This window comes from Erinaceus europaeus, chromosome 3 (assembly GCF_950295315.1).
Source record: "Erinaceus europaeus chromosome 3, mEriEur2.1, whole genome shotgun sequence".
NCBI classification, from domain to species: domain Eukaryota; kingdom Metazoa; phylum Chordata; class Mammalia; order Eulipotyphla; family Erinaceidae; genus Erinaceus; species Erinaceus europaeus.
The window spans coordinates 185,652,419-185,675,905 of record NC_080164.1 but is presented as its reverse complement, the minus strand read 5'-3'; the positions used below and the strand labels follow the sequence as shown (position 1 = coordinate 185,675,905).

Sequence of the window (23,487 nt, the reverse complement as noted above, 5' to 3'; positions counted from 1 at the left end):
GCCCCACAGACACACAGCCCCTCAGCCACACAGCCTCACAGCCTCACAGCCCCACAGCGCCGCAGCCCCACAGCCCCACAGCCCCACAGCCTCACAGCCCCACAGTCCCACAGCCCCACAGCCTCACAGACACGCAGTCTCACTGCCCCACAGACACACAGCATCCACAGCCCCACAGCCTCACAACCCCACAGTCTCACAGCCCCACAGCCCCACAGCCCCACAGCCTCACACCCCACAACCTCACAGCACCCACAGCCACTCGGCTTCACAGCCCTACAGCCCCTCAGCCCCCACAGCCCCACAGCCCCACTGCCTCATAGTCTCACAGGTCCCACAGCCTCACACCTTCACAGTCCCCACAGTCTGCATACCCTCATAGCCAGACAAGCCCCATAGCCTCACAGCACCCATATCCTCTGAGACCCCACAGCTTCACAGCTTCACAGCCTCAAAGGCACACAGCCTCAAGCCTAAGCCTCACAACCCCACAGCCTCTCAGCCTCTCAGCCTCTCAGCCTTTCCGCCTCACAGAATCACAACCCCACAGGTGCACAGTCCCAACAGGCTCACAGCCTCAGAACCTCACAGCACCCACAACCTTACAGCCTCACAGCCTCACAGTACCCATAGCCCTTACAGCCACACAGCCTCGCAGCACCCATAGTATCTTGGCATCATAGCACCCACAACCTCACAGCCTCACAGGCCAGCAGGCTTACAACCCCCACAGAGTCACGGCCTCAGAGCCTCAAAGCTCTTACAGTCACACAGCCTCACAGCTTCAAAACACGCACAGCCTCTCAGCCCCCACAGCCCCACAGCCCCACAGCCTCTCAGCCCCCACAACCTCACAACCCCACAGTCTCTCAGCCTTACAGCCCCCACACTCCAAAACTCTTACAGGCTCTCAGCATCACAGCCTCACAGCCTCACACCCTTACAGTCACATACCTTCCAAGCCTCAGACTTAGAGCCCCAACAGCCTGCACAACCCCACAGCCAAACAAGCCCAACAGCCTCTTAGCACCCACAGCCTCTCAGCCCCCACAGTCTCGCAGTCTCACACACACTGCCTCACAGCCTCATTGCCCCTACAGCCTCACAGCCTCACAGGATCACAGCCCCCACAGCCTCATAGGATCACAGCCTCATAGCCTCAGTGCCACATAGCACCCACAGTCTCACAGCCTCTCAGCCCTGACAGACTCTCAGACTTACAACCCCTACAGCTTCACAGCACCCACAGTCTGATAGACTCACAAACCCCACAGTGCCAATCCTCTCAGCCTCACAGCCCACACAGACCCCACAACCTCTCAGCCTCCACAGCCTCACAGCCTAACAACCCACACAGAACCACAGCCTCAGAGCCCCACATCCCCCACAGCCCACAAATTCTCAAAGACTCACAGCCCACACAGCCTCTCAGACTTACAACATTCCACATCCTCACAGCCTCAAACCCCCACAGCCTCTCAGCTCCCACAGCCTCACAGCCCCACAGCCCCGCACACACACAGCCTCATAGGCTCAATGCCCCCACAGCCTCAAAGCCTCACAGCCCCACAGCCCCCCCCCACAGCCTCACAGGCTCAATGCCCCCACAGCATCACAGGCTAACAACACCCACAGCCTCAAAGCCTCACAGCCTCACAGCCCCACAGCCCATAGCCTCTGAGCCTCACAGCACACACAGTCCCATACCCCCCACAGCCTCACAGCACCCACAACCTCACTGCCCCCAAAGCCTCACAGCTCCACAGACTCACAGCACCACTACCGCACAGCCTCACAGCCTTACAAACTCAGAGCTTCACAGCCCACACCCTCACAACACAGTCTCCACAGCATCACAGACTCACAACCACTATAGCATTACAGCCTCTCAGCCTCACAGCTCACTCAGACTAACAGATGACCCAGCATCTCAGACTCACAGCTCCCACAGCTTCAAAGCCTCACAACCTCACAGCCCACACAGCATACAGCTCACACAGCCACACAGCCTCACTGCCCAACAGCCTCACTGCCCACACAGACTCACAGCCCCACAGCCCACACAGAGCCCAAAGATTCAGAGCCTCAGCCCACACAGATTCACAGCCCCACAGTCTCACAGCCACACAGCTCCACAACCTCACAGCCTCATAGCCTCACAGCCCACAAAGCCCCAAAGACTCAGAGCCTCATAGCCCCCACAGCCCCACAACCTCACAAATTCCACAGCCTCATAACCTCCACAGCCTCAAAGCCTCACACACAGAGCGCCCACAGCCTCACAGCACACAAGCCTCAAAACCTCCGCAGCCTCACAGCCCCAGAGACTTACAGCCTTACAGCCCACACAGCCCCACAGCCCCACAGCCTACACAGCCCCGCAGCCCCGCAGCCCACGCAGCCCACGCAGGCCCGCAGCCCACGCAGCCCCGAAGCCCCGCAGCCTCAGCCTCACAGCCTCACAACCTCACAGTCTCACAGCCTCACAGCCCCACAGCCTCACAGCCTCACAGCCCCACAGCCCCACAGTCTCACAGCCACACATCCCCCACAGCATCACAGTCTCACAGCTCCAAAGCCTCACAGCCTCACAGCCCTCACGGCCCCCACATCCCCCACAGCCCCCACAGCCCCCACAGCCCCCACAGCCCCCACAACCCCCACAGCCTCATAGTCTCACAGCCACACAGCCCCCACAGCCTCACAGCCACACAGCCCCCTCAGCCCCCACAGCCCCCACAGCCCCACAGCCTCACAGCCACACAGCCCCCACAGCCTCACAGCCACACAGCCCCCACAGCCCCCACAGCCTCACAGCCTCACAGCCTCACAGCCCACACAGCTTCACTTCACAGCCCACACAGCTTCACAACCCACACAACCTCTCAGTCCCACAGCCTCACTCATCCCACAGCCTCACACCCTTACACTCCCTCATACCCTACCCACCACCCATCCCCACCCCGGCCACTACTCACTCACAGCTGGGACTTACGGGATGACCTTGATGTCTTCCTTGCCATGAAGGATGTAGTCAATGACCTTGTAGAACACAATTTCCTGAGAGACAGAGGCCGCCGGTGTGAGGCTAGTGCCCACCTGGTCATGCAGACACAGGATGGACAGACCCTCCACCCCACAGCCGCACACAGGTGCACATGCTACATGTGTCAGCACCGCCTGACCCCATGCACGCCTGCCACTCCCATGTGTCCTGTCCCTTCAGTCCCACACGTGCCACCAGGGGCAGCTGATCTTGGCTATGCCTAACCCTCCCCGCCTGGGGCTGGATGGAAGCGGAAGGGTGGGGGCTCCCTGACTCACGCGGCCGTCGGGGGTCCTAGGGCCTGAGTAGGGCTGCGCCTCTCCCATCAGGACCGGCCACACGTCAAAGAATTCCTGGGCGACAGGTAGGGTCAGTGGCAGGCAGCACAGGGCTAGCCAAGCCTCGAGAGCCGAGGCCTCACCTTTTCCTTGGTCATGTCCAGGAGCCCCACCGAGTACCGGTCACAGTTCAGGTAGGCCCGCACCGTGTAGAAGGCCTTGTGGAACTGTCTCTCAATGTCTGTCAGCTCCTCAAACACCTTGTTGGCTGACCAGAGGAGCACCTGGGAGAGCATGGCCTGTGGTTAGCCTCACATAAACCCCTGATGACCAGCATCTGGGGCCTGTGCCCCCAATCCCGATGACCAGCACCTGGGGTCTGTGCCCCGAACCCTGATGACCAGCACCTGGAGTCTGTGCCCCCAACCCTGATGACCAGCACCTGGGGTCTGTGCCCCCAACCCTGATACCAGTACCTAGGGCTTGTGCCCCCAACCCTGATGACCAACACCAGGTGTCTGTGCCCCCCCAACCCTGAAACCAGCACCTGGGGTCTGTGCCCCGAACCCTGAAACCAGCACCTGGGGCCTGTGCCCCCAACCCTGATGACCAGCACCAGGTGTCTGTGCCCCCAACCCTGATGACCAGCACCTGGGGTCTGTGCCCCCAACCCTGATGACCAACACCAGGTGTCTGTGCCCCCCAACCCTGAAACCAGCACCTGGGGTCTGTGCCCCCAACCCTGAAACCAGCACCTGGGGCCTGTGCCCCCAATCCTGATGACCAGCACCTGGTGTCTGTGCCCCCAACCCTGATGACCAGCACATGGGGTCTGTGCCCCCACACTGATGACCAGCACCAGGGGCCTGTGCCCCCAACCCTGATGACCAGCACATGGGGTCTGTGCCCCCAACCCTGATGACCAGCACCTGGGGTCTGTGTCCCCAACCCTGATGACCAGCACCAGGGGTCTGTGCCCCCCCAACCCTGAAACCAGCACCCTGATGACCAGGTGGAACTGGCTTGCAGGTGTCTCTCTCCCTCTCTCCCCTCAATTTCTCTGTTCTATCAAATAAAGTAGAGGAAAAAAAAGACAAAGCTCTGAATAGCCTGCCTCAAGTCCCTGGGGAAGCTGACATCACAGGTGGTCAGTGCTCTGTCAGCACAGTGAATGGAAAGAGGTCCAGCCGCTGAGTCACAGCACATCCACTGGGACACAACACATCCAGGGGTCACAGCACATCCAGAGGACACAGCACATCCAGGGGACACAGCACATCCAGGGGACACAGCACATCCAGGGGACACAGCACATCCAGGGGTCACAGCACATCCAGGGGTCACGGCACATCCAGGGGACACGGCACATCCAGGGGACACAGCACATCCAGGGGACACAGCACATCCAGGGGTCACAGCACATCCAAGGGTCACAGCACATCCAGGGGACACAGCACATCCATGGGTCACAGCACATCCATGGGACACAGCACATCCATGGGACACAGCACATCCAGGGGACACAGCACGTCCACAGCCACACACAACACCGGTGGTGACTTCACCTGCATGCTTTACTTAAGATCACATGGAGACTATATTCTGTGTCAGAAAGCCCTTTAACAAATGTAAAAGAATGAAACTTACAGAGACTATATTTTCATTCACAGTGAAATTAAGCCACTGGAAAAGTCGAGATGCATCAGAGAACACACTTCCTTATATATATATATATGGAATATATATATATATATATATTTTACCTTTTGTTGCCTTTGTTTTTCATTATTGTTGTAGGTATTATTGTTGTTGTTATTGATGTCGTTGTTTTGGATAGGGCAGAGAGAAATGGAGACAGGAGGGAAAGACAGAGAGGGGGAGAGAAAGACAGACACCTGCAGACCTGCTTCACCGCCTGGGAAACGACTCCCTTACAGGTGGGGAGCCGGGGGCTCAAACAAGGATTACTACGCCAGTCCTTATGCTTTGCGCCCACGTGCGCTTGACCTGCTGTGCTACCACCTGACTCCCACAACACACTTCTAAATAATACACAGATCGGGCTGGGGAGACAGCATAATGGTTATGTAAAAGACTTTCAAGCCTAAGGCCCCAAAGTCCCAGGTTAAGTTCCCAGCACTACCATAAGCCAGAGCTGAGCAGTGCTCTGGTATCTCTCTATGTCTATCTTTCTCTGTATCCCTTTCACTAAAAATAAATAAAATATTAAAGAAATAATAATACACAGATCAAAGAAGACTCAATAGGCTATAAAGAGGTTTTGCACTAACTAGAGATACATCTTTCTAAAAATATTTTTTTTTATTTATTTTCCCTTTTGTTGCCCTTATTTTTTATTGTTGTTGTTATTGATGTCGTTGTTGTTGGATAGGACAGAGAGACATGGAGAGAGGAGGGGAAGACAGAGAGGCAGAGAGAAAGACAGACACCTGCAGACCTGCTTCACCACCTGTGAAGCGACTCCCCTGCAGGTGGGGAGCCGGGGGCTCGAACCGGGATCCTTATGCCGGTCCTTGTGCTTTGCGCCATGTGCGCTTAACCCGCTGTGCCACCGCCCGACTCCCTAGAGATATATCTTAACAAAGTTTATGGAATGTAGTGGAGAAATTAATTGCACTAAATACACATGTTAAAAGATTCAACAAGGGGAGCAGGTTGGGCGGTAGCGCAGCAGGTTAAGTGCACGTGGTGCAAAGCACAAAGAATTGTGTAAGGATCCCGGTCCCAGCCTCCGACTCCCACCTGCAGGGGAGTCGCTTCACAGGCGGTGAAGCAGGTCTGCAGGTGTCTATCTTTCTCTCCTCCTCTCTGTCTTCCCCTCCTCTCTCCATTTCTCTCTGTCTTATCCAACATCAACAGCAATAATAATAACAACAGCGACGATAAACAGCAAAGGCAGCAAAGGGGAAAAAATAGCCTCCAGGAGCAGTGGATTTGTATTGCAGGCACCGAGCCCCAGCAATAGCCCTGGAGGCAAAAAAAAAAAAAAGATTCAACAAGGGGCCAGGCAGTAGTACAGTGGGTTAAATGCACATGGTGTGAAGCGCAAGGACTGACTTATGGATCTAGGTTTGAGCCCCAGGCTCCCCACCTGCAGGGGGGTCGCTTCACATGCAGTGAAGCAGGTCTCCAGTATTCTATCGTTCTCTCCCCCTCTCTGTCTTCCCCTCCTCTCTCTGTCCTATCCAACAACATCTATAGCAACAATAACAACAACAAGGGCAAAAAAATAAATGGGGAAAATCTAGGTTTGAGCCCCAGGCTCCCCACCTGCAGGGGGGTCGCTTCACATGCAGTGAAGCAGGTCTCCAGTATTCTATCGTTCTCTCCCCCTCTCTGTCTTCCCCTCCTCTCTCTGTCCTATCCAACAACATCTATAGCAACAATAACAACAACAAGGGCAAAAAAATAAATGGGGAAAATGGCCTCTAGGAGCAGTGGATTTGTAGTGCAGGCACTGAGCCCCAGCGATAACCCTCGAGGTAGACAACAACAACAAGAAGACAATAATCTAATCTTAGGAAACTAGAAAAAGATCAACTTAAGTGTAAAGAAAGTGCCAGAAAATAGATAAATATCATAAACAACTTAGTTCCCAAAATGTGATGATGGAGATGACATAGACCTGGCCAGCCCTCTAGAAGGAGAAACAGAATCCTCTGAACAGATCCAGAAGAGCTGGGGCAGCTACTATCCTCCTGAAAGCGTCAGCGGTCTCTCTGGGTTACTTGGCGGAAGAGATCATCCCGCATTGTCCACTACAATCTCTTTCTGCAAACAGGGGCAAGAGAGTGTGTCCTAACTCGTTCTACTAGGCCAGCATTACTTGAACATCAAGTTCACCATAAGAAAGAAAAACTATAGACCTAAATGTCTTTTTAAAATGTTGTTTACTTATTATTTATCGACTAGAGACAGAATCAGAGAGAAAGGGGCTGGGCGGTGCTGCACCAGGTTAAACACACACAGTACCAAGTGCAAGGACCCACACAAGGATCCCAGCTAGAGCCCCCATTCCCCACCTATAAGGGTCGCTTCACAAGCAATGAAGCAGGTCTGCAGGTGTCTCCGTGTCTCTCTCCCTCTTTTATCTCTCACTCCCCTCTCAATTTCTCTCTGTCCTACCCAACATAAAACGGAAAAAATAGCCACAGGAGTAGTGGATTTGTAGCGCTGGCACTGAGCCCCAGCAATAAATAACCCTGGAGACGAAGAAGAAGAAGAAGAAGAAGAAGAAGAAGAAGAAGAAGAAGAAGAAGAAGAAGAAGAAGAAGAAGAAGGGAGTAAGAGAAATAGAGACATTGGAAGCCCTAAACCCTGATTTACAGCTCATGAAACTTTCCCCTTGCAGGTGGGGATCAAGGCCTCAAACCTAGGTCCTTGCACACTGAAATGTGAGCACCTACCCATGTGTTCCATCGCCTGTCCCCCAGACGCAAAATTCTTAACAAAATATTAGCAAACTGATCCAGTTGGACTGGGGAGGTAGCATATAGCTATGCAAAAAGGGTTTTATACCTGAGGCATCAAAGGTCTCAGGTTCAGTCAAACCTGTGTGGTATGAGAGAGAGAGAGAGAGAGAGAGAGAGAGAGAGAGGGAGAGAGGGGCCCTGATCCAGTCATAACTAAAAATAATTCTTTAAAACATTTTTATTATCTTTATTTATTTATTGCATAGAGACAGCCAGAAATTGAGAGGAAGGGGAAGATAGGGAGAGAGACAGAGAGACAACTGCAGCACTGCTTTACGGTTTATGAAGCTTTCCCCCTACAGATGGGGATCAGGGACTTGAACCCAGGCCCTTACACATTGTAACATGAGCACTCAACCAGATGTATCACCAACTGGCCCCTCAAAGTAATTCTAGTGGCCAAGATGGTAAGTTAGTGGCAGAGCAAGAGACCTGAGTGTGTGCGGACCCAGGCGCAACCCCAACACCCCACAGAGCAGAGTGGTGCTCTCTTTTTCAATTAATGAATAAATTAAATATTAAAATCTATACTCCATTATTAAGAATTGAAAGAGGCCATGAGTTGGTGGAGAAAAGTGTCCGACGACACCAGGAAGTGATAGAATTATCTGTGAGAGCACCAGTCTGCAAGCCCAGGGCCCTGGGTCACAGGTCTAACCTGTGCTCACAGGTGGCACCACAACCAGAGCTGAGCAGTGCTCTGGCCTCTCTCCCTCCCTCCTTTCTCACTCTCGCATAATAAATATGTAGCTTTCAAGTTTTTTGAAAATGTGACAGAATCCAACACTACTTTAGAATAAAAATGCCTCTGGGAATGGAAAAAGAGGAATGCTACCCTCAGTGGTGAGAAACTTGGAGGCTTTCCCCCAGGACAGGGGACAAGACATGGGCGGCTGTCTCCTCTCACCAGCTGTCCGGCATGGCTGGAAAGGCTCAACGTGGGGAGAAAAGACAGGCCCAGAGGGCAGGAATGAAGGAAACAGCCTAGTCACAACAAGGTCCCAGGGTCAAGATGCAGTCAACCACACTTCCAAGTGAACACCGGTATCTAAAATTAAGGACACAGTACCACGCTCAGTGTCACAGAGGTCACATGTTAGGTGCACAGGAGCACGGCATCTGTGTGGTCTATGTGCAGACCACAGAACTCAGACAAGAGCTCAGACACTCAGGTGAGTGGAGCTCTGCTCCAGTGGACTTGGAGACTTGTTGACATTTCTCCAAATTTCACGTACAGATTTAACTCAGTCCCAGTGAAAACACCAGCAGACTTTTTTTGTGGATTCTAAACTTACATGGATTTGCAAGAAGCATAAGCAAATTGGGGGCTTTATATTTCTGGCTCTGTACAGTGTGGGCAGGAGCCCAGGAGACACACACCTCGGGCCACGAGCACCACAGCAAGGAAGCTGGAGGCTCTGAGCAAAGGATAAAGAGGCTGAGGACACTCATGCTGGAAATAACAAAGCAAAAGGTGTCAGGGACAGAGTTTCAGATAGATTTGCCTTGCAGACTAGAGGTGCCAACACTAGACCCAGAGTCAGGGCACTGCCTGAGGTTAATCTCTGGGCCTTTTCATTCTGCACTTGTCATCCCAGGCCCACACCCAGCTCGGAGCTCAGCCTCACACCCAGCCCAGATTCCAGCACCAAGTGCAGCTCTGAGTCCAGCCTTGAGCCTAGCCCCGAGCCCAGCCTTGTGTCCAACCCAGAGCTCAGCCTCACAGCCAGACCTGAGCAAAGCCCTGAATTCAACCCTGAATACAGCCGCACAGCCAACCTTGAGTGCATCCATGACCCAGCCCTGACCAGCCCTGAGTCCATCTTGAGCTCAGCCCTGAATCTAGCCTAGAGCCAAGCCTCATACCCAGCCCTGAGTCCATCCCTGAGTCCAGTCCTGAGTCCATCCCTGAATCCAGCCCTGAGTCCAGCTCTGAATCCAGCCCTGAGTCCATCCCTGAATCCAGCATTGAGTCCAGCCAGAGTCCATCATTGATTCCAGCCCTGAGTCCAGCCCTGAATCCAGCCCTGAGTCCATCATTGAGTCCAGCCCTGAGTCCAGCTCTGAATCCAGCTCTGAGTCCAGCCCTGAGTCCAGCTCTGAATCCAGCCCTGAGTCCAGCCCTGAGTCCAGCCATGAGTCCAGCCCTGAGTTCAGCCCTGAGTACAACTCTGAAACCATCCTGAGTCCATCCTTGATTCCAGCCCTGAAACCAGCCCTGAGTCCAGCCCGGAATCCGGCCCTGAGTCCAGCTCTGAGTCAAGCTCTTAATCCATCCTTGAGTTCAGCCCTGAGTCCAGCCCTGAGTCCAGACCTGAGTCGAGTCTTGAGTCCAGCCCTGAGTCCAGCTCTCAATCCAGCCCTGAGTCCAGCTCTGAATCCATCCTGAGGCCAGCCCTGAATCCAGCCCTGAATCGAGCTCTGAGTCCATCCCTGAGTACAGCCCTGAATCCATCCTTAAATCCACCCCTGAGTCCAGCCGTGAATCCAGCCCTGAGTCCAGCCCTGAATCCAGCCCTGAGTCCTGCCCTGAGTCCATCCCTGAGTCCAGCTCTGAGTCCAGCCCTGAATCCAGCCCTGAGTCCTGCCCTGAGTCGAGCTCTGAGTCCAGCCCTGAGTCCAGCCCTGAATCCAGCCCTGAGTCCAGCTCTGAGTCCAGCCCTGAGTCCAGCTCTGAATCCATCCTGAGTCCAGCCCTGAGTCGAGCTCTGAGTTCATCCCTGAGTCCAGCCCTGACTCCACCCCTGAGTCCAGCCCTGAGTCCAGCCCTGACTCCAGCCCTGAGTCCAGCCCTGACTCCACCCCTGAGTCCAGCCCTGAGTCCAGCCCTGAGTCCAGCCCTGAGTTCAGCCCTGAATCCAGCCCTGAGTTCAGCCCTGAGTCCAGCCCTGAGTTCAGCCCTGAGTCCAGCCCTGAGTCCAGCCCTGAGTTCAGCCCTGAGTTCAGCCCAGAGTTCAGCCCTGAGTCCAGCCCTGAGTCCAGCCCTGAATCCAGCCCTGAGTTCAGCCCTGAGTCCAGCTCTGAGTCCAGCCCTGAGTCCAGCCCTGAGTCCAGCCCTGAGTCCAGCCCTGAGTCCAGCCCTGAGTTCAGCCCTGAGTCCAGCCCTGAGTCCAGCCCTGAGTCCAGCCCTGAGTGCAGCCTCACACTCCCTTGGCCCATTTGACATGTCTCCAGAACAGTGGGGCACAAGACGGGGACACAGGATACTGTACAAGTCCACAATATGGGCACAGAGGGTGGGACATGTCCTGTGGGACCCCCAGCAACCCCCTTTCACTGATAAACTCCCCTCTACACACAGTACCATGTTGTTGTCTCAGGGAGACGGTGAGTTTGAATTGAGCAGTTGCTCCCCATTTCAGATCCAGCGCCCCCCCCCCCCCCGCCCATGTGAAAGCATGCCCCTTGCCTCCTGGCCCCTCAGACTGGCACCTGGGGCTCCCAGCACCTGCAGACTTTCAGCCACTAGGGAGACACAGCAGCACACCCACACTCACAAAGCCTCCCCTGGGAGCCGCAGCCCAATGGACATCAAAGTCCACCTTTGTTCAGAGGGCACTGGATTGGAGGTGAACCCCACTCTGAGTTGGGTGGCCTGGGGCAGCCTCTGTGTACCTGGCCTCGGCGTGTCTCACAGTTGTGGAGGTAGCTCAGGTGGTAGATCTTTAGGTTCAAGGTGCCAAAATTCAGGTACTTTAAGAAAATCTGGAAGAGCAGAGAGCAGGTTCCAGAGGAGCAGGGCCTGTGTCACACACAGCTCTGCACTCATATGTGTACACATGTGTACAGAGACATGCGATGGGTGTGGGAAACTGAGCCAGGAGACGGCAGACAGCCTACAGCAGCCACCAGGCCCAGGGTGAGAGGGAAGACACAGGGACAGAGGCAGGGGCACAGGACACAGGAAGACAGGGACACAGGACAAAAGACATGGGATACAAAGAGACAAGGACACAGAAAAGGGCACAGGATACAGAGAGACGACTCAGAACAAAGGAAGCAGGAACACGGTGTAGAATGCAAGGTGCATAGAGTACAGGGGATTAAGAACACAAGGACATGGAGCAGGGCTGGCAGTAGCTCACCTGACTGAGCACACGTGTCACAAGGACATGGAGCAGGGCTGGCAGTAGCTCACCTGACTGAGCACACGTGTCACAAGGACATGGAGCAGGGCTGGGCAGTAGCTCACCTGACTGAGCACACGTGTCTCAAGGACATGGAGCAGGGCTGGGCAGTAGCTCACCTGACTGAGCACACGTGTCACAAGGACATGGAGCAGGGCTGGCAGTAGCTCACCTGACTGAGCACACGTGTCACAAGGACATGGAGCAGGGCTGGCAGTAGCTCACCTGACTGAGCACACGTGTCACAAGGACATGGAGCAGGGCTGGGCAGTAGCTCACCTGACTGAGCACACGTGTCACAAGGACATGGAGCAGGGCTGGGCAGTAGCTCACCTGACTGAGCACACGTGTCACAAGGACATGGAGCAGGGCTGGCAGTAGCTCACCTGACTGAGCACACGTGTCTCAAGGACATGGAGCAGGGCTGGGAAGTAGTTCACCTGACTGAGCACACGTGTCACAAGGACATGGAGCAGGGCTGGGCAGTAGCTCACCTGACTGAGCACACGTGTCACAAGGACATGGAGCAGGGCTGGGCAGTAGCTCACCTGACTGAGCACACGTGTCACAAGGACATGGAGCAGGGCTGGGCAGTAGCTCACCTGACTGAGCACACGTGTCTCAAGGACATGGACATACAGCAGGGCTGGGCAGTAGCTCACCTGACTGAGCACACGTGTCTCAAGGACATGGACATACAGCAGGGCTGGGCAGTAGCTCACCTGACTGAGCACACATGTCACAAGGACATGGACATACAGCAGGGCTGGGCAGTAGCTCACCTGACTGTGCACACGTGTCACAAGGACATAGAGCACAGCACAAGGGACACAGGACGAGGGACACAGGACACAAGACACAAGATCATATGGTACAGGGACATAGGAACACAGTCACACAGGACAAGTGATGCAGGGACACAGGGACACAGGACAAGGGACACAGACTCAGACTCAGGACCAGGGACATAGGAACACAGTCACACAGGACAAGTGATGCAGGGACACAGGGACACAGGACACAGGGACACAGACTCAGACTCAGGACCAAGGACATAGGAACACAGTCACACAGGACAAGTGATGCAGGGACACAGGGACACAGGACACAGGGATATAGACACAGACTCAGGACCAGGGACATAGGAACACAGTCACACAGGCCAAGTGATGCAGGGACACAGGACACAGGACACAGACTTGGACTCAGGACCAGGGACAGAGGAATACAGTCACACAGGACAAGTGATGCAGGGACACAGGGACACAGGACACAGGGACACAGACTCAGACTCAGGACCAGGGACATAGGAACACAGTCACACAGGACAAGTGATGCAGGGACACAGGGACACAGGGATATAGACACAGACTCAGGACCAGGGACATAGGAACACAGTCACACAGGCCAAGTGATGCAGGGACACAGGACACAGGACACAGACTTGGACTCAGGACCAGGGACAGAGGAATACAGTCACACAGGACAAGTGATGCAGGGACACAGGGACACAGGACACAGGGACACAGACTTGGACTCAGGACCAGGGACATAGGAACACAGTCACACAGGACAAGTGATGCAGGGACACAGGGATACAGGACAAGGGACACAGACTCAGACTCAGGACCAGGGACATAGGAACACAGTCACACAGGACAAGTGATGCAGGGACACAGGGACACAGGACACAGGGATATAGACACAGACTCAGGACCAGGGACATAGGAACACAGTCACACAGGACAAGTGATGCAGGGACACAGGGACACACACACAGGGACACAGACTCGGAATCAGGACCAGGGACATAGGAACACAGTCACACAGGACAAGTAATGCAGGGACACAGGACACAGGACACAGACTTGGACTCAGGACCAGGGACAGAGGAATACAGTCACACAGGACAAGTGATTCAGGGACACAGGGACACAGGACACAGGGACACAGACTCAGACTCAGGACTAGGGACATAGGAACACAGTCACACAGGACAAGTGATGCAGGGACACAGGGACACAGGGACACAGACTCGGACTCAGGACCAGGGACATAGGAACACAGTCACACAGGACAAGTGATGCAGAGACACAGGGAGACACACACAGGGACACAGACACGGACTCAGGACCAGGGACATAGGAACACAGTCACACAGGACAAGTGATGTAGGGACACAGGGACAGACTCGGACTCAGGACCAGGGACAGAGGAACACAGTCACACAGGACAAGTGATACAGGGATACAGGGACACAGGACACAGGGACACAGACACAGACTCAGGACCAGGGTCTGGCTCACATCCTCATCCTCACAGGTGAAGCAGGGGCCGTTCAGCTTGTTGACAGCCATGACCACGGCCATGACGTCCTTGCCATTCATGACGGGCGTGGCCAGGATGGTCCTGGTCACATATCCAGTCAGCTCATCCACAAAGGAGCAGAAGTGGGGACACTGTGGGTCAGAGGAGAGAGCCACTGTTTCCGAGAACTGACACTTAGCACCCATGCCTGAGGCTGGGGAGCACCCTACCCACTGGCCCAGCCTGGCACCCACAGCCATGAGGTCAGAGCCCTGTTCCCAGGGCTCCAGCCAACTGGCTAGAGTAGACCCTGGCTCCTGGTCCCTCTGTGGGAAGCAGACCCTTGTCCCAGGACTCTCTGTGGAGAGGCAGACCCCTGCCCTTGGCCCCTCCTGGGAAGCATACCCCTGATGCCAGGGCCCTCTGACAGAAGCAGACCCCTGCCCCAGACCCCTCTGTGGGGAAGCAGACCCCTGGCCCAGGCCCCTCTGGGAAGGAGACAAAGGCCTCCATGTCATCTGGCCCCAGGGCCTTGGCCTCCTCTCTGCCCTCAGCTCAGCCCCATTCCTCCATCTCTGGCCTCCTAGGAAGCCTTGGGGATGGGCAGGCAGCCAGGATTCTCAAAATGGACATCAGATCAGAGCCCTGGACCTACCTACTTGAGCCACCCTCCCTCCCAGCTCAGGGACATAAAGTGTCCAGGATGTGTCCAGGGAGGGGAGCTCACCCCAGCCATGGAGCTGGGCACCATGTCCCTCAGTCCCCCTTAGTCTGTACTGTGCACTGGGGACTCAGCCATGGATGACCGCTGGCTGTTGGTGACCCACTTCCGAGGGAGGAAGCGGGGAGGAAGCTAATCCTGCAGATTACCACATCCAGGTCGAGGCCACACCTGTTCACACAGCTCAGTCTAAGAGGATTGAGTGGCTCTTCCTGCCAGACCTGCATAGGGGCTCTCCAATGGATGGAAGGACTGGTGGGCAGGTCCCCTGGGTCCCTCCAGAAATCAGGAGGGTATACACACTCCCGGATGGCAAAGGCCTCCCCATGCCCTGCCCTGGCACCATCTCCCCTGTCCAGCCCCAACACCCACCCCCGGGAATGCCCCTCACACTGGTCACCCAGAACCTCAGCCCCGTGGTTTGTGTTACTCAGCACTGAGGGTTACAGGGGCCAGCCCTGAAGCAGCCTTGGGGCACCAGCCCCCCAGACTCTACAGGCCCCACATCCACCTCTCCTCGTCCTTCCTCCAAATCTCAGGTTCACCCTGTGGACAGCTCTGAATGGCTGGTTTTGTGACAATGAGCCCAGTACCCCAACATCCACCGGCTCCCGCTGAGCCCCAGGCTCCCCCACGTCCACCTGTCTGGCCTCCTCCCGCTGAGTCCCAGGCTCCCCCACGTCTACCTGTCTGGCTTCCCCCCGCTGAGCCCCAGGATCCCCCACGTCCACCTGTCTGGACTCCTCCCGCTGAGCCCCAGGCTCCCCCACGTCCACCTGTCTGGCCTCTTCCCACTAAGCCCCAGGCTCCCCCACATCCACCTGTCTTGGAGCTCCCTAATTCCACCTGTCTGTCTGGCCTCTGCCCAGTGAGCCCCAGGCTCCCCCACACCCATCTGTCTGTCTGGACTCCTCCCACTGAGCCCCAGGCTCCCCCATGTCCATCTATCTGTCCGGCCTCCTCCCACTGAGCCCCAGGCTCCCCATGTCCACCTGTCTGTCTGGCCTCCGTCCACTGAGCCCCAGGATCCCCCACATCCACCTGTCTGCCTGGACTCCTCCCACTGAGCCCCAGGCTCCTCCACATCCACCTGTCTGTCTGGCCTTCTCCCACTGAGCCCTAGGCTCCCCCACGTCCTCCTGTCTGGACTCCTCCCACTGAGCCCCAGGCTCCCCCACATCCACCTGTCTGTCTGGCCTTCTCCCACTGAGCCCCAGGCTCCCCCATGTCCATCTGTCTGGACTCCTCCCACTGAGCCCCAGGCTCCCCCACATCCACCTGTCTGTCTGGCCTTCTCCCACTGAGCCCCAGGCTCCCCCATGTCCATCTGTCTGGACTCCTCCCACTGAGCCCCAGGCTCCCCCACGTCCACCTGTCTGGCCTCCTCCAAATGAGCCCCAGGCTCCCCCACGTCCACCTGTCTGGACTCCTCCCGCTGATCCCCAGGCTCCCCCACGTCCACCTGTCTGGACTCCTCCCACTGAGCCCCAGGATCCCCCACATCCACCTGTCCGGTCTCCTCCTGCTGAGCCCCAGGATCCCCCACGTCCACCTGTCTGTCTGGCCTTCTCCCACTGAGCCCCAGGCTCCCCCACGTCCACCTGTCTGGACTCCTCCCGCTGATCCCCAGGCTCCCCCACGTCCACCTGTCTGGACTCCTCCCGCTGAGCCCCAGGATCCCCCACATCCACCTGTCTGGACTCCTCCCGCTGATCCCCAGGCTCCCCCACGTCCACCTGTCTGGACTCCTCCCGCTGAGCCCCAGGATCCCCCACATCCACCTGTCCGGTCTCCTCCCGCTGAGCCCTAGCATCCCCCACGTCCACCTGTCCGGCCTCCTCCCACTGAGCCCCAGGCTCCCTGCCCACCTCAGCCACGTCTGGCACATTCACCATCTTCTTGGTCTGGGCCACGTGTCCCACCACTCCGATGTCCAACGGGAAGACGATCTCAGAGTCGGGAGGCACGAGGCAATCCTCCAGGGTGCTGTCCGGCTGCACGCTGAAGAGCCTGGTGGCCAGCTCAGCCACGCCGTTGCGCTGCCGCTGCATGAAGAGGCTGAGGCGGTCGGCCTGCAGCAGGCCCGCCAGGCGCCGCAGCAGCTTGAACAGCACGCGCTCCATGTTCACGCTCTCCTGCATGTCGCACACCAGCCCCAGCAGCGCTGCCGCCTCCTCTACCTGACACAGCTCGCGCAGACCCGTACCCACCGTGCCCTCGAAGTAGCCATCCGTGAAGCCAGGGTTCTGGTCCAGGAAGGCCCGTGCCTGCTCCTCACTGAGGCTCATGGCGCCGGCCACCCACCTGGCATCTGTCTGGCAGCAGGCACTCCGGACAGGCGCTGTGGTCAGCAAAGGCGTTCTTAGCAAGATTACCGGGCCGAGGCACGCCCAGCTCGACACCCCACCTAGGAAAGGCGGTCCCACCAACAGCACCCTCCCACCCGGGGCCCATGGGCAGCCTGGACAAGGGGTGTGAGAAGGCAGGCTGGGGAGGGGCCTGGATGGTGGCTCTTTCCTGGGCTGACCAGCAAGCAGGAGTGGGTGGCCCAGCCCCTATGGGTGCGAGAAGAAGACCAAGGTGCCCCAGAATCTGCCTGCTCTGCACACTGAGGAGCTGGTCCTGGGCATCTGTCTCCCAGGCCGGGGCTGCAGGGGCTCTTCCTGGACAGAGAGCAGCAGTGACACAGGGCTTCAGAACCTTGTCTCCTGCCCTGCCTCCCACCCCAGCCCACCTGGGCCACCAGCACCTCTGTCTCCTGCCCTGACTCCCACCCCAGCCCACCTGGGCATCAGCACTTCTGTCTCTTGCCCTGACTCCCACTCATCCCACCTGGGCATCAGCACTTCTGTCTCTTGCCCTGACTCCCACCCCAGCTCACTTGGGCTGTCAGCATGTCTGTCTCCTGGCCTGGCTCCCATCCCAGCCCACCTGGGCCACCAGCACCTCTGTCTCCTGCACTGACTCCCACTCATCCTACCTGGGCACCAGCACCTCTGTCTCCTGTCCTGCCTCCCATCCCAGCCCACCTGGGCCACCAGCACCTCTGTCTCCTGCCCTGACTCCCACTCATCCCACCTGGGCACCAGCACCTCTGTCTCCTGGCCTGACTCCCACCCCAGCCCACCTGGGCACCAGCACGTCTGTCTCTTGCCCTGACTCCCACTCATCCCACCTGGGCACCAGCACCTCTGTCTCCTGCACTGACTCCCACCCCAGCTCACTTGGGCCGTCAGCATGTCTGTCTCCTGGCCTGGCTCCCACCCTAACCCACCTGGGCACCAGCACCTCTGTCTCCTGTCCTGCCTCCCATCCCAGCTCACCTGGGCACCAGCACCTCTGTCTCCTGTCCTGCCTCCCACCCCAGCCCACCTGGGCCACCAGCACCTCTGTCTCCTGCTCTGCCTCCAACCCCAGCCCAAATGGGCCACCAGCACCTCTGTCTCCTGTCCTGCCTCCCACCCCAGCCCACCTGGGCCACCAGCACCTCTGTCTCCTGCCCTGACTCCCACCCCAGCCCACCTGGGCATCAGCACTTCTGTCTCTTGCCCTGACTCCCACTCATCCCACCTGGGCATCAGCACTTCTGTCTCTTGCCCTGACTCCCACCCCAGCTCACTTGGGCTGTCAGCATGTCTGTCTCCTGGCCTGGCTCCCATCCCAGCCCACCTGGGCCACCAGCACCTCTGTCTCCTGCACTGACTCCCACTCATCCTACCTGGGCACCAGCACCTCTGTCTCCTGTCCTGCCTCCCATCCCAGCCCACCTGGGCCACCAGCACCTCTGTCTCCTGCCCTGACTCCCACTCATCCCACCTGGGCACCAGCACCTCTGTCTCCTGGCCTGACTCCCACCCCAGCCCACCTGGGCACCAGCACGTCTGTCTCTTGCCCTGACTCCCACTCATCCCACCTGGGCACCAGCACCTCTGTCTCCTGCACTGACTCCCACCCCAGCTCACTTGGGCCGTCAGCATGTCTGTCTCCTGGCCTGGCTCCCACCCTAACCCACCTGGGCACCAGCACCTCTGTCTCCTGTCCTGCCTCCCATCCCAGCTCACCTGGGCACCAGCACCTCTGTCTCCTGTCCTGCCTCCCACCCCAGCCCACCTGGGCCACCAGCACCTCTGTCTCCTGCTCTGCCTCCAACCCCAGCCCAAATGGGCCACCAGCACCTCTGTCTCCTGGCCTGGCTCCCACCCCAGCCCACCTGGGCACCAGCACCTCTGTCTCCTGGCCTGGCTCCCAGCCCCACCCACATGAACATCATGTCTCACGGGCCTGTTCTGTACATAGACGACCTGTGCATGTGTTGCTGGCCTTGCTGTGCCAGTGTGTGCTGAGTGTTGTGTCTTGGCGTTTGTGTGTCTGTGCACAGGAGATGTGTTTTCCAAACAGGGCTGCAGACAGACATACCTCCTGGGTCTCCTGAGTGTGTGGTGCCAATCAGTGCTGTTGCGAGGGTTGGATGCAGATAGTTGAGCAGGGAGTGGGCAAAGGCTGTCCACATGGGGTGGGGGGCAGCCATGGCCTCTGTGTCTGGTCCTCAGTACGCCCTAGCCACAAGGCTGCCCAGGACATGACCTTTGTGTGGTCTGGTGCTCCCATCATTCCGCGGACAAACAGCCCAATGGTGCTGACAGGACCTGTGGGGGGAGGGAATGGGCTCTGTAGGTAGGGTGGGCTCTGATGGTCTCTGTGGGTAGGGATGGGCTCTGATGGGCTCTGAGGGTAGGGGTGGGCTCTGATGGGCTCTGTAGGTAGGGTGGGCTCTGATGGGCTCTGAGGGTAGGGATGGGCTCTGATGGGCTCTGTGGGTAGGGTGGGCTCTGATGGGCTCTGAGGGTAGGGATGGGCTCTGATGGGCTCTGTGGGTAGGGTGTGCTCTGATGGGCTCTGTTGGTTGGGGTGGGCTCGGATGGGCTCTGTGGATAGGGGTGGGCTGTGATGAGCTCTGTGGGTAGGGTGAGCTCTGTTGGGCTCTTTGGGTAGTGGGTAGGATCTGATGGACTCTGTGGGTTTGGGTGTACTCTGATGGTCTCTGTGGGTACGGTGGGCTCTGATGTTCTCTGTGGGTAGGGATGGGCTCTGATGGGCTCTGTTGGTAGGTGTGGGCTCTGATGGGCTCTGTGGGTACGGTGGGCTCTGATGGGCTCTATGAGTAGGGATGGGCTCTGATGGGCTCTGTTGGTAGGGGTGGACTCTGATGGGCTTTGTGGGTAGGGTGAGCTCTGATGGGCTCTGTGGGTAGGGTGGGCTCTGATGGGCTCTGTGGGTAGGGTGGGCTCTGATGGGCTCTGTTGGTTGGGGTGTGGTCTGATGGGCTCTGTGGGTAGGGGAGGGCTCTGATGGGATCTGTGGGCAGGGTTGGCTCTGATGGGCTCTGTTGGTAGTGTGTGGGCCTGATGGGCTCTGTGGGTAGGTGGTGGGCCTTTTGGTCTCTGTGGGTAGGGGTGGGCTCTGATGGGCTCTGTGGGTAGGGGGAGGGCCTGATGGTCTCTGTGGGTAGGGGGTTGGCTCTGATGGTCTCTGTGGGTAGGGTGGGTTCTGATGGGCTCTGTGGGTAGGGGGTTGGCTCTGATGGTCTCTGTGGGTAGGGGGTGGGTTCTGATGGTTGTTGTATGCTTTACATTGGGTTGTTCTAGCTCTCCCCCGGCAAGAAAATTGGATCAGTCCTGCTAATTTCACGGCCCGCTTGGCCCCGCCCCTAGGAACCCCGAGAGAGTTCCAGAGTTGGAGAGTAAGAGAGTGCTCCAGAGTTGCAGAGTTAGAGAGAGAGTGCTTGGCGCCGCCGCGGGGGGAAAGAGGCTACAGAGTTCTGTTTGGTGATTAGTATGGTTTAGTTTATGAATCTTTGTTCTTGAATAAAGAAATACAGCTTCCCTGCCCAGTCGTATGTCTCTGGTCGTCTCTGTTACCCACCCGTGAAGCTAGCCCGGCCAGCTGGAGTCTCCGAACTTTAACAACAGATGGTATCTATTGGTAGGGGGTGGGCCTGATGGTCTCTGTGTGTAGGGTGAGCTCTGATGGGCTCTGTGGGTAGTGGGTAGGCCTGATGGGCTCTGTTGGTAGGGGTGGGTTCTGATGGGCTCTGTGGGTAGGAATGGGCTGTGATGGGCTCTGTGGGTAGGGTGTGCTCTGATGGGCTCTGTTGGTTGGGGTGGGCTCTGATGGGCTCTGTGGATAGGGGTGGGCTGTGATGGGCTCTGTGGGTAGGGCTAACTCTGATGGGCTCTTTGGGTAGTGGGTGGGATCTGATGGACTCTGTGGGTTGGGGTGGGCTCTGATGGTCTCTGTGGGTAGGGTGGGCTCTGATGTTGTCAGTGGGTAGGGATGGGCTCTGATGGGCTCTGTGGGTAGGGGTGGGCTCTGATGGGCTCTGTGGGTACGGTGGGCTCTGATGGGCTCTGTTGGTAGGGGTGGACTCTGATGGGCACTGTGGGTAGGGTGGGCTCTGTTCTTTGGGGTGGGCTCTGATGGGCTCTGTGGGTAGGGGTGGGCTCTGATGGGCTCTGTGGGTAGGGTTGGCTCTGATGGGCTCTGGGGTAGGGGTGGGCTCTGATGGGCTCTGTGGGTAGGGTGGGCTCTGATGGGCTCTGTTGGATGGGGTGGGCTCTGATGGGGACTGAGGATAGGGGTGGGCTCTGATGGGCTCTATGGGTAGGGTGAGCTCTGATGGGCTCTGTGGGTAGGGTGGGCTCTCATTGGCTCTGTTGGTTGGGGTGGGCTTTGATGGGCTCTGTGGGTAGGGTGAGCTCTGGTAGCCTCTCTGGGTAGTGGGTGGGCTCTGATGGGCTCTGTTGGTTGGAGTGGGCTCTGATGGTCTCTGAGGGTAGGGTGGGCTCTGATGGGCTGTGTGGATAGGGATGGGCTCTGATGGTCTGTGTGGATAGGGATGGGCTCTGATGGGCTCTATGGGTAGGGGTGGGATCTGATGGGCTCTGTGAGTAGGGTGGGCTCTCATTGGCTCTGTTGGTTGGGGTGGGCTCTGATGGTCTCTGTGGGTAGGGTGGGCTCTGATGGGCTCTGTGGGTAGGGGTGGGCTCTGATGGGCTCTGTGGGTAGGGTGGGCTCTGATGGTGCCTAGGGTAGGGTTTGTTCTGATGGGTCTGTGGGTAGGGGGTGGGCTCTGATAGTCTCTGTGGGTAGGTGTGGGCTCTGATGGGCTCTGTGGGTAGGGTGGGCTCTGATGGGCTCTGTGGGTAGGGTGGGCTCTGATTGTTCTGTGGATAGGGGTGCACTCTGATGGGCTCTGTGGGTAGGGGGTGGGCCTGATGGTCTTTGTTGGTAGGGTGTGTTCTGATGAGCTCTGTTGGTAGGGGTGGCCTGATGGTCTCTGTTGGTAGTGGGCTCTGATGGGCTCTGTGTGTAGGGGTGGGATCTGATGGGCTCTGTGGGTAGGGGTGGGCTCTGATAGGCTCTGTGGGTAGGGTGGCTCTGTGGGTGGGGAGGGCTCTGATGGGCTCTGTGGGTAGGGTGGGCTATGATGGCCTCTGTTGGTTGGGGTGGGCTCTGATGGGCTCTGTGGGTAGGGGTGGGCTCTGATGGGCTCTGTGGGTAGGGTGAGCTTTGATGGGCTCTGTGGGTAGTGGGTGGGCCTGATGGCCTCTATTGGTTGGTTGGGCTCTGATGGGCTCTGTGGGTAGGGTGGGTTCTGATGGGCTCTGTGGGTAGGGTGGGCTCTGATGGGCTCTGTTGGTTGAGGTGGACTCTGATGGGCTCTGTGGGTAGGGGTGCGCTCTGATGGGCTCTGTGGGTAGGGTCAGCTCTGATGTGCTCTGTTGGTTGGCGTGGGCTCTGATGGTCTCTGTGGGTAGGGTGGGCTCTGATGGTCTCTGTGGGTAGGGTGGGCTCTGATGGTCTCTGTGGGTAGGGTGGGCTCTGATGGGCTCTGTGGGTAGTGTGGGTTCTGATGGGCTCTGTGGGTAGGTGGCGGTTTCTGATGTTTCTATTGGTAGTGGGTGTGCCTGATGGTCTCTGTGGGTAGGGTGTGCTTTGATGGGCTCTGTGGGGTGGGCTCTGATGGGCTCTGTGGTTAGTGGTGGGCTCTGATGGGTTCTGTGTGTATGGTGAGCTCTGATGGGTTCTGTGGGTAGGGGTGGACTCTGATGGTCTCTGTGGGTAGGGTGGGCTCTGATGGCCTCTGTTGGTTGGGGTGGGCTCTGATGGGCTCTGTGGATAGGGTGGGCTCTGATGGGCTCTGTTGGTTGGGCTGGCCTCTGATGGGTTCTGTGGATATGGGTGGGCTCTGATGGGCTCTGTGGGTAGGGTGAGCTCTGATGGGCTCTGACGGTAGTGGGTGATCCTGAAGGGCTCTGTGGGTCGGGGATGGGCTCTGTTAGGCTCTGTGGGTAGTGGTGGGCTCTGAATGGCTCTTTGGGTAGGGATGGGCTCTGATGGGCTCTGTAGGTAGGGTCGGCTCTGATGGGCTCTGTGAGTAGGGGGTGGGCTTTATGGTCTCTTTGGGTAGGGGGTGAGCTCTGTTGGGCTCTGTTGGTAGGGGTGGCTCTTATGG

General features: G+C 57.6%; 2 protein-coding genes across 3 annotated transcripts in view; one reads left to right on the top strand and one right to left on the bottom strand.

Annotated features, from left to right (window-relative positions):
• Window positions 1-17,260, bottom strand: part of PDE6B (phosphodiesterase 6B) — a 30,673-nt gene extending 13,413 nt beyond the window's left edge. Inside the window, exons 1-6 of one of the 2 annotated variants that reach the window (XM_060188410.1) lie at window positions 16,841-17,260; window positions 14,251-14,403; window positions 11,433-11,522; window positions 3,468-3,608; window positions 3,325-3,399; window positions 2,996-3,060 (exon numbers count right to left, since the gene is read on the bottom strand). In XM_060188410.1, coding sequence (XP_060044393.1) covers window positions 2,996-3,060; window positions 3,325-3,399; window positions 3,468-3,608; window positions 11,433-11,522; window positions 14,251-14,403; window positions 16,841-17,260 — 944 coding nt within the window. Of the gene's footprint in view, window positions 1-2,995; window positions 3,061-3,324; window positions 3,400-3,467; window positions 3,787-11,432; window positions 11,523-14,250; window positions 14,404-16,840 lie in introns of those variants that run through there. The other variant, XM_060188411.1, reaches the window with a different exon arrangement.
• A 606-nt stretch (window positions 17,261-17,866) lies between these two features.
• LOC132537608 (basic proline-rich protein-like) overlaps window positions 17,867-23,487 on the top strand; it is a 37,603-nt gene continuing 31,982 nt past the window's right edge. The window contains exons 1-4 of the mRNA XM_060188483.1: window positions 17,867-17,922; window positions 17,997-18,020; window positions 18,340-18,363; window positions 18,440-18,598. Coding sequence (XP_060044466.1) covers window positions 17,867-17,922; window positions 17,997-18,020; window positions 18,340-18,363; window positions 18,440-18,598 — 263 coding nt within the window. The remainder of the gene's footprint in view (window positions 17,923-17,996; window positions 18,021-18,339; window positions 18,364-18,439; window positions 18,599-23,487) is intronic.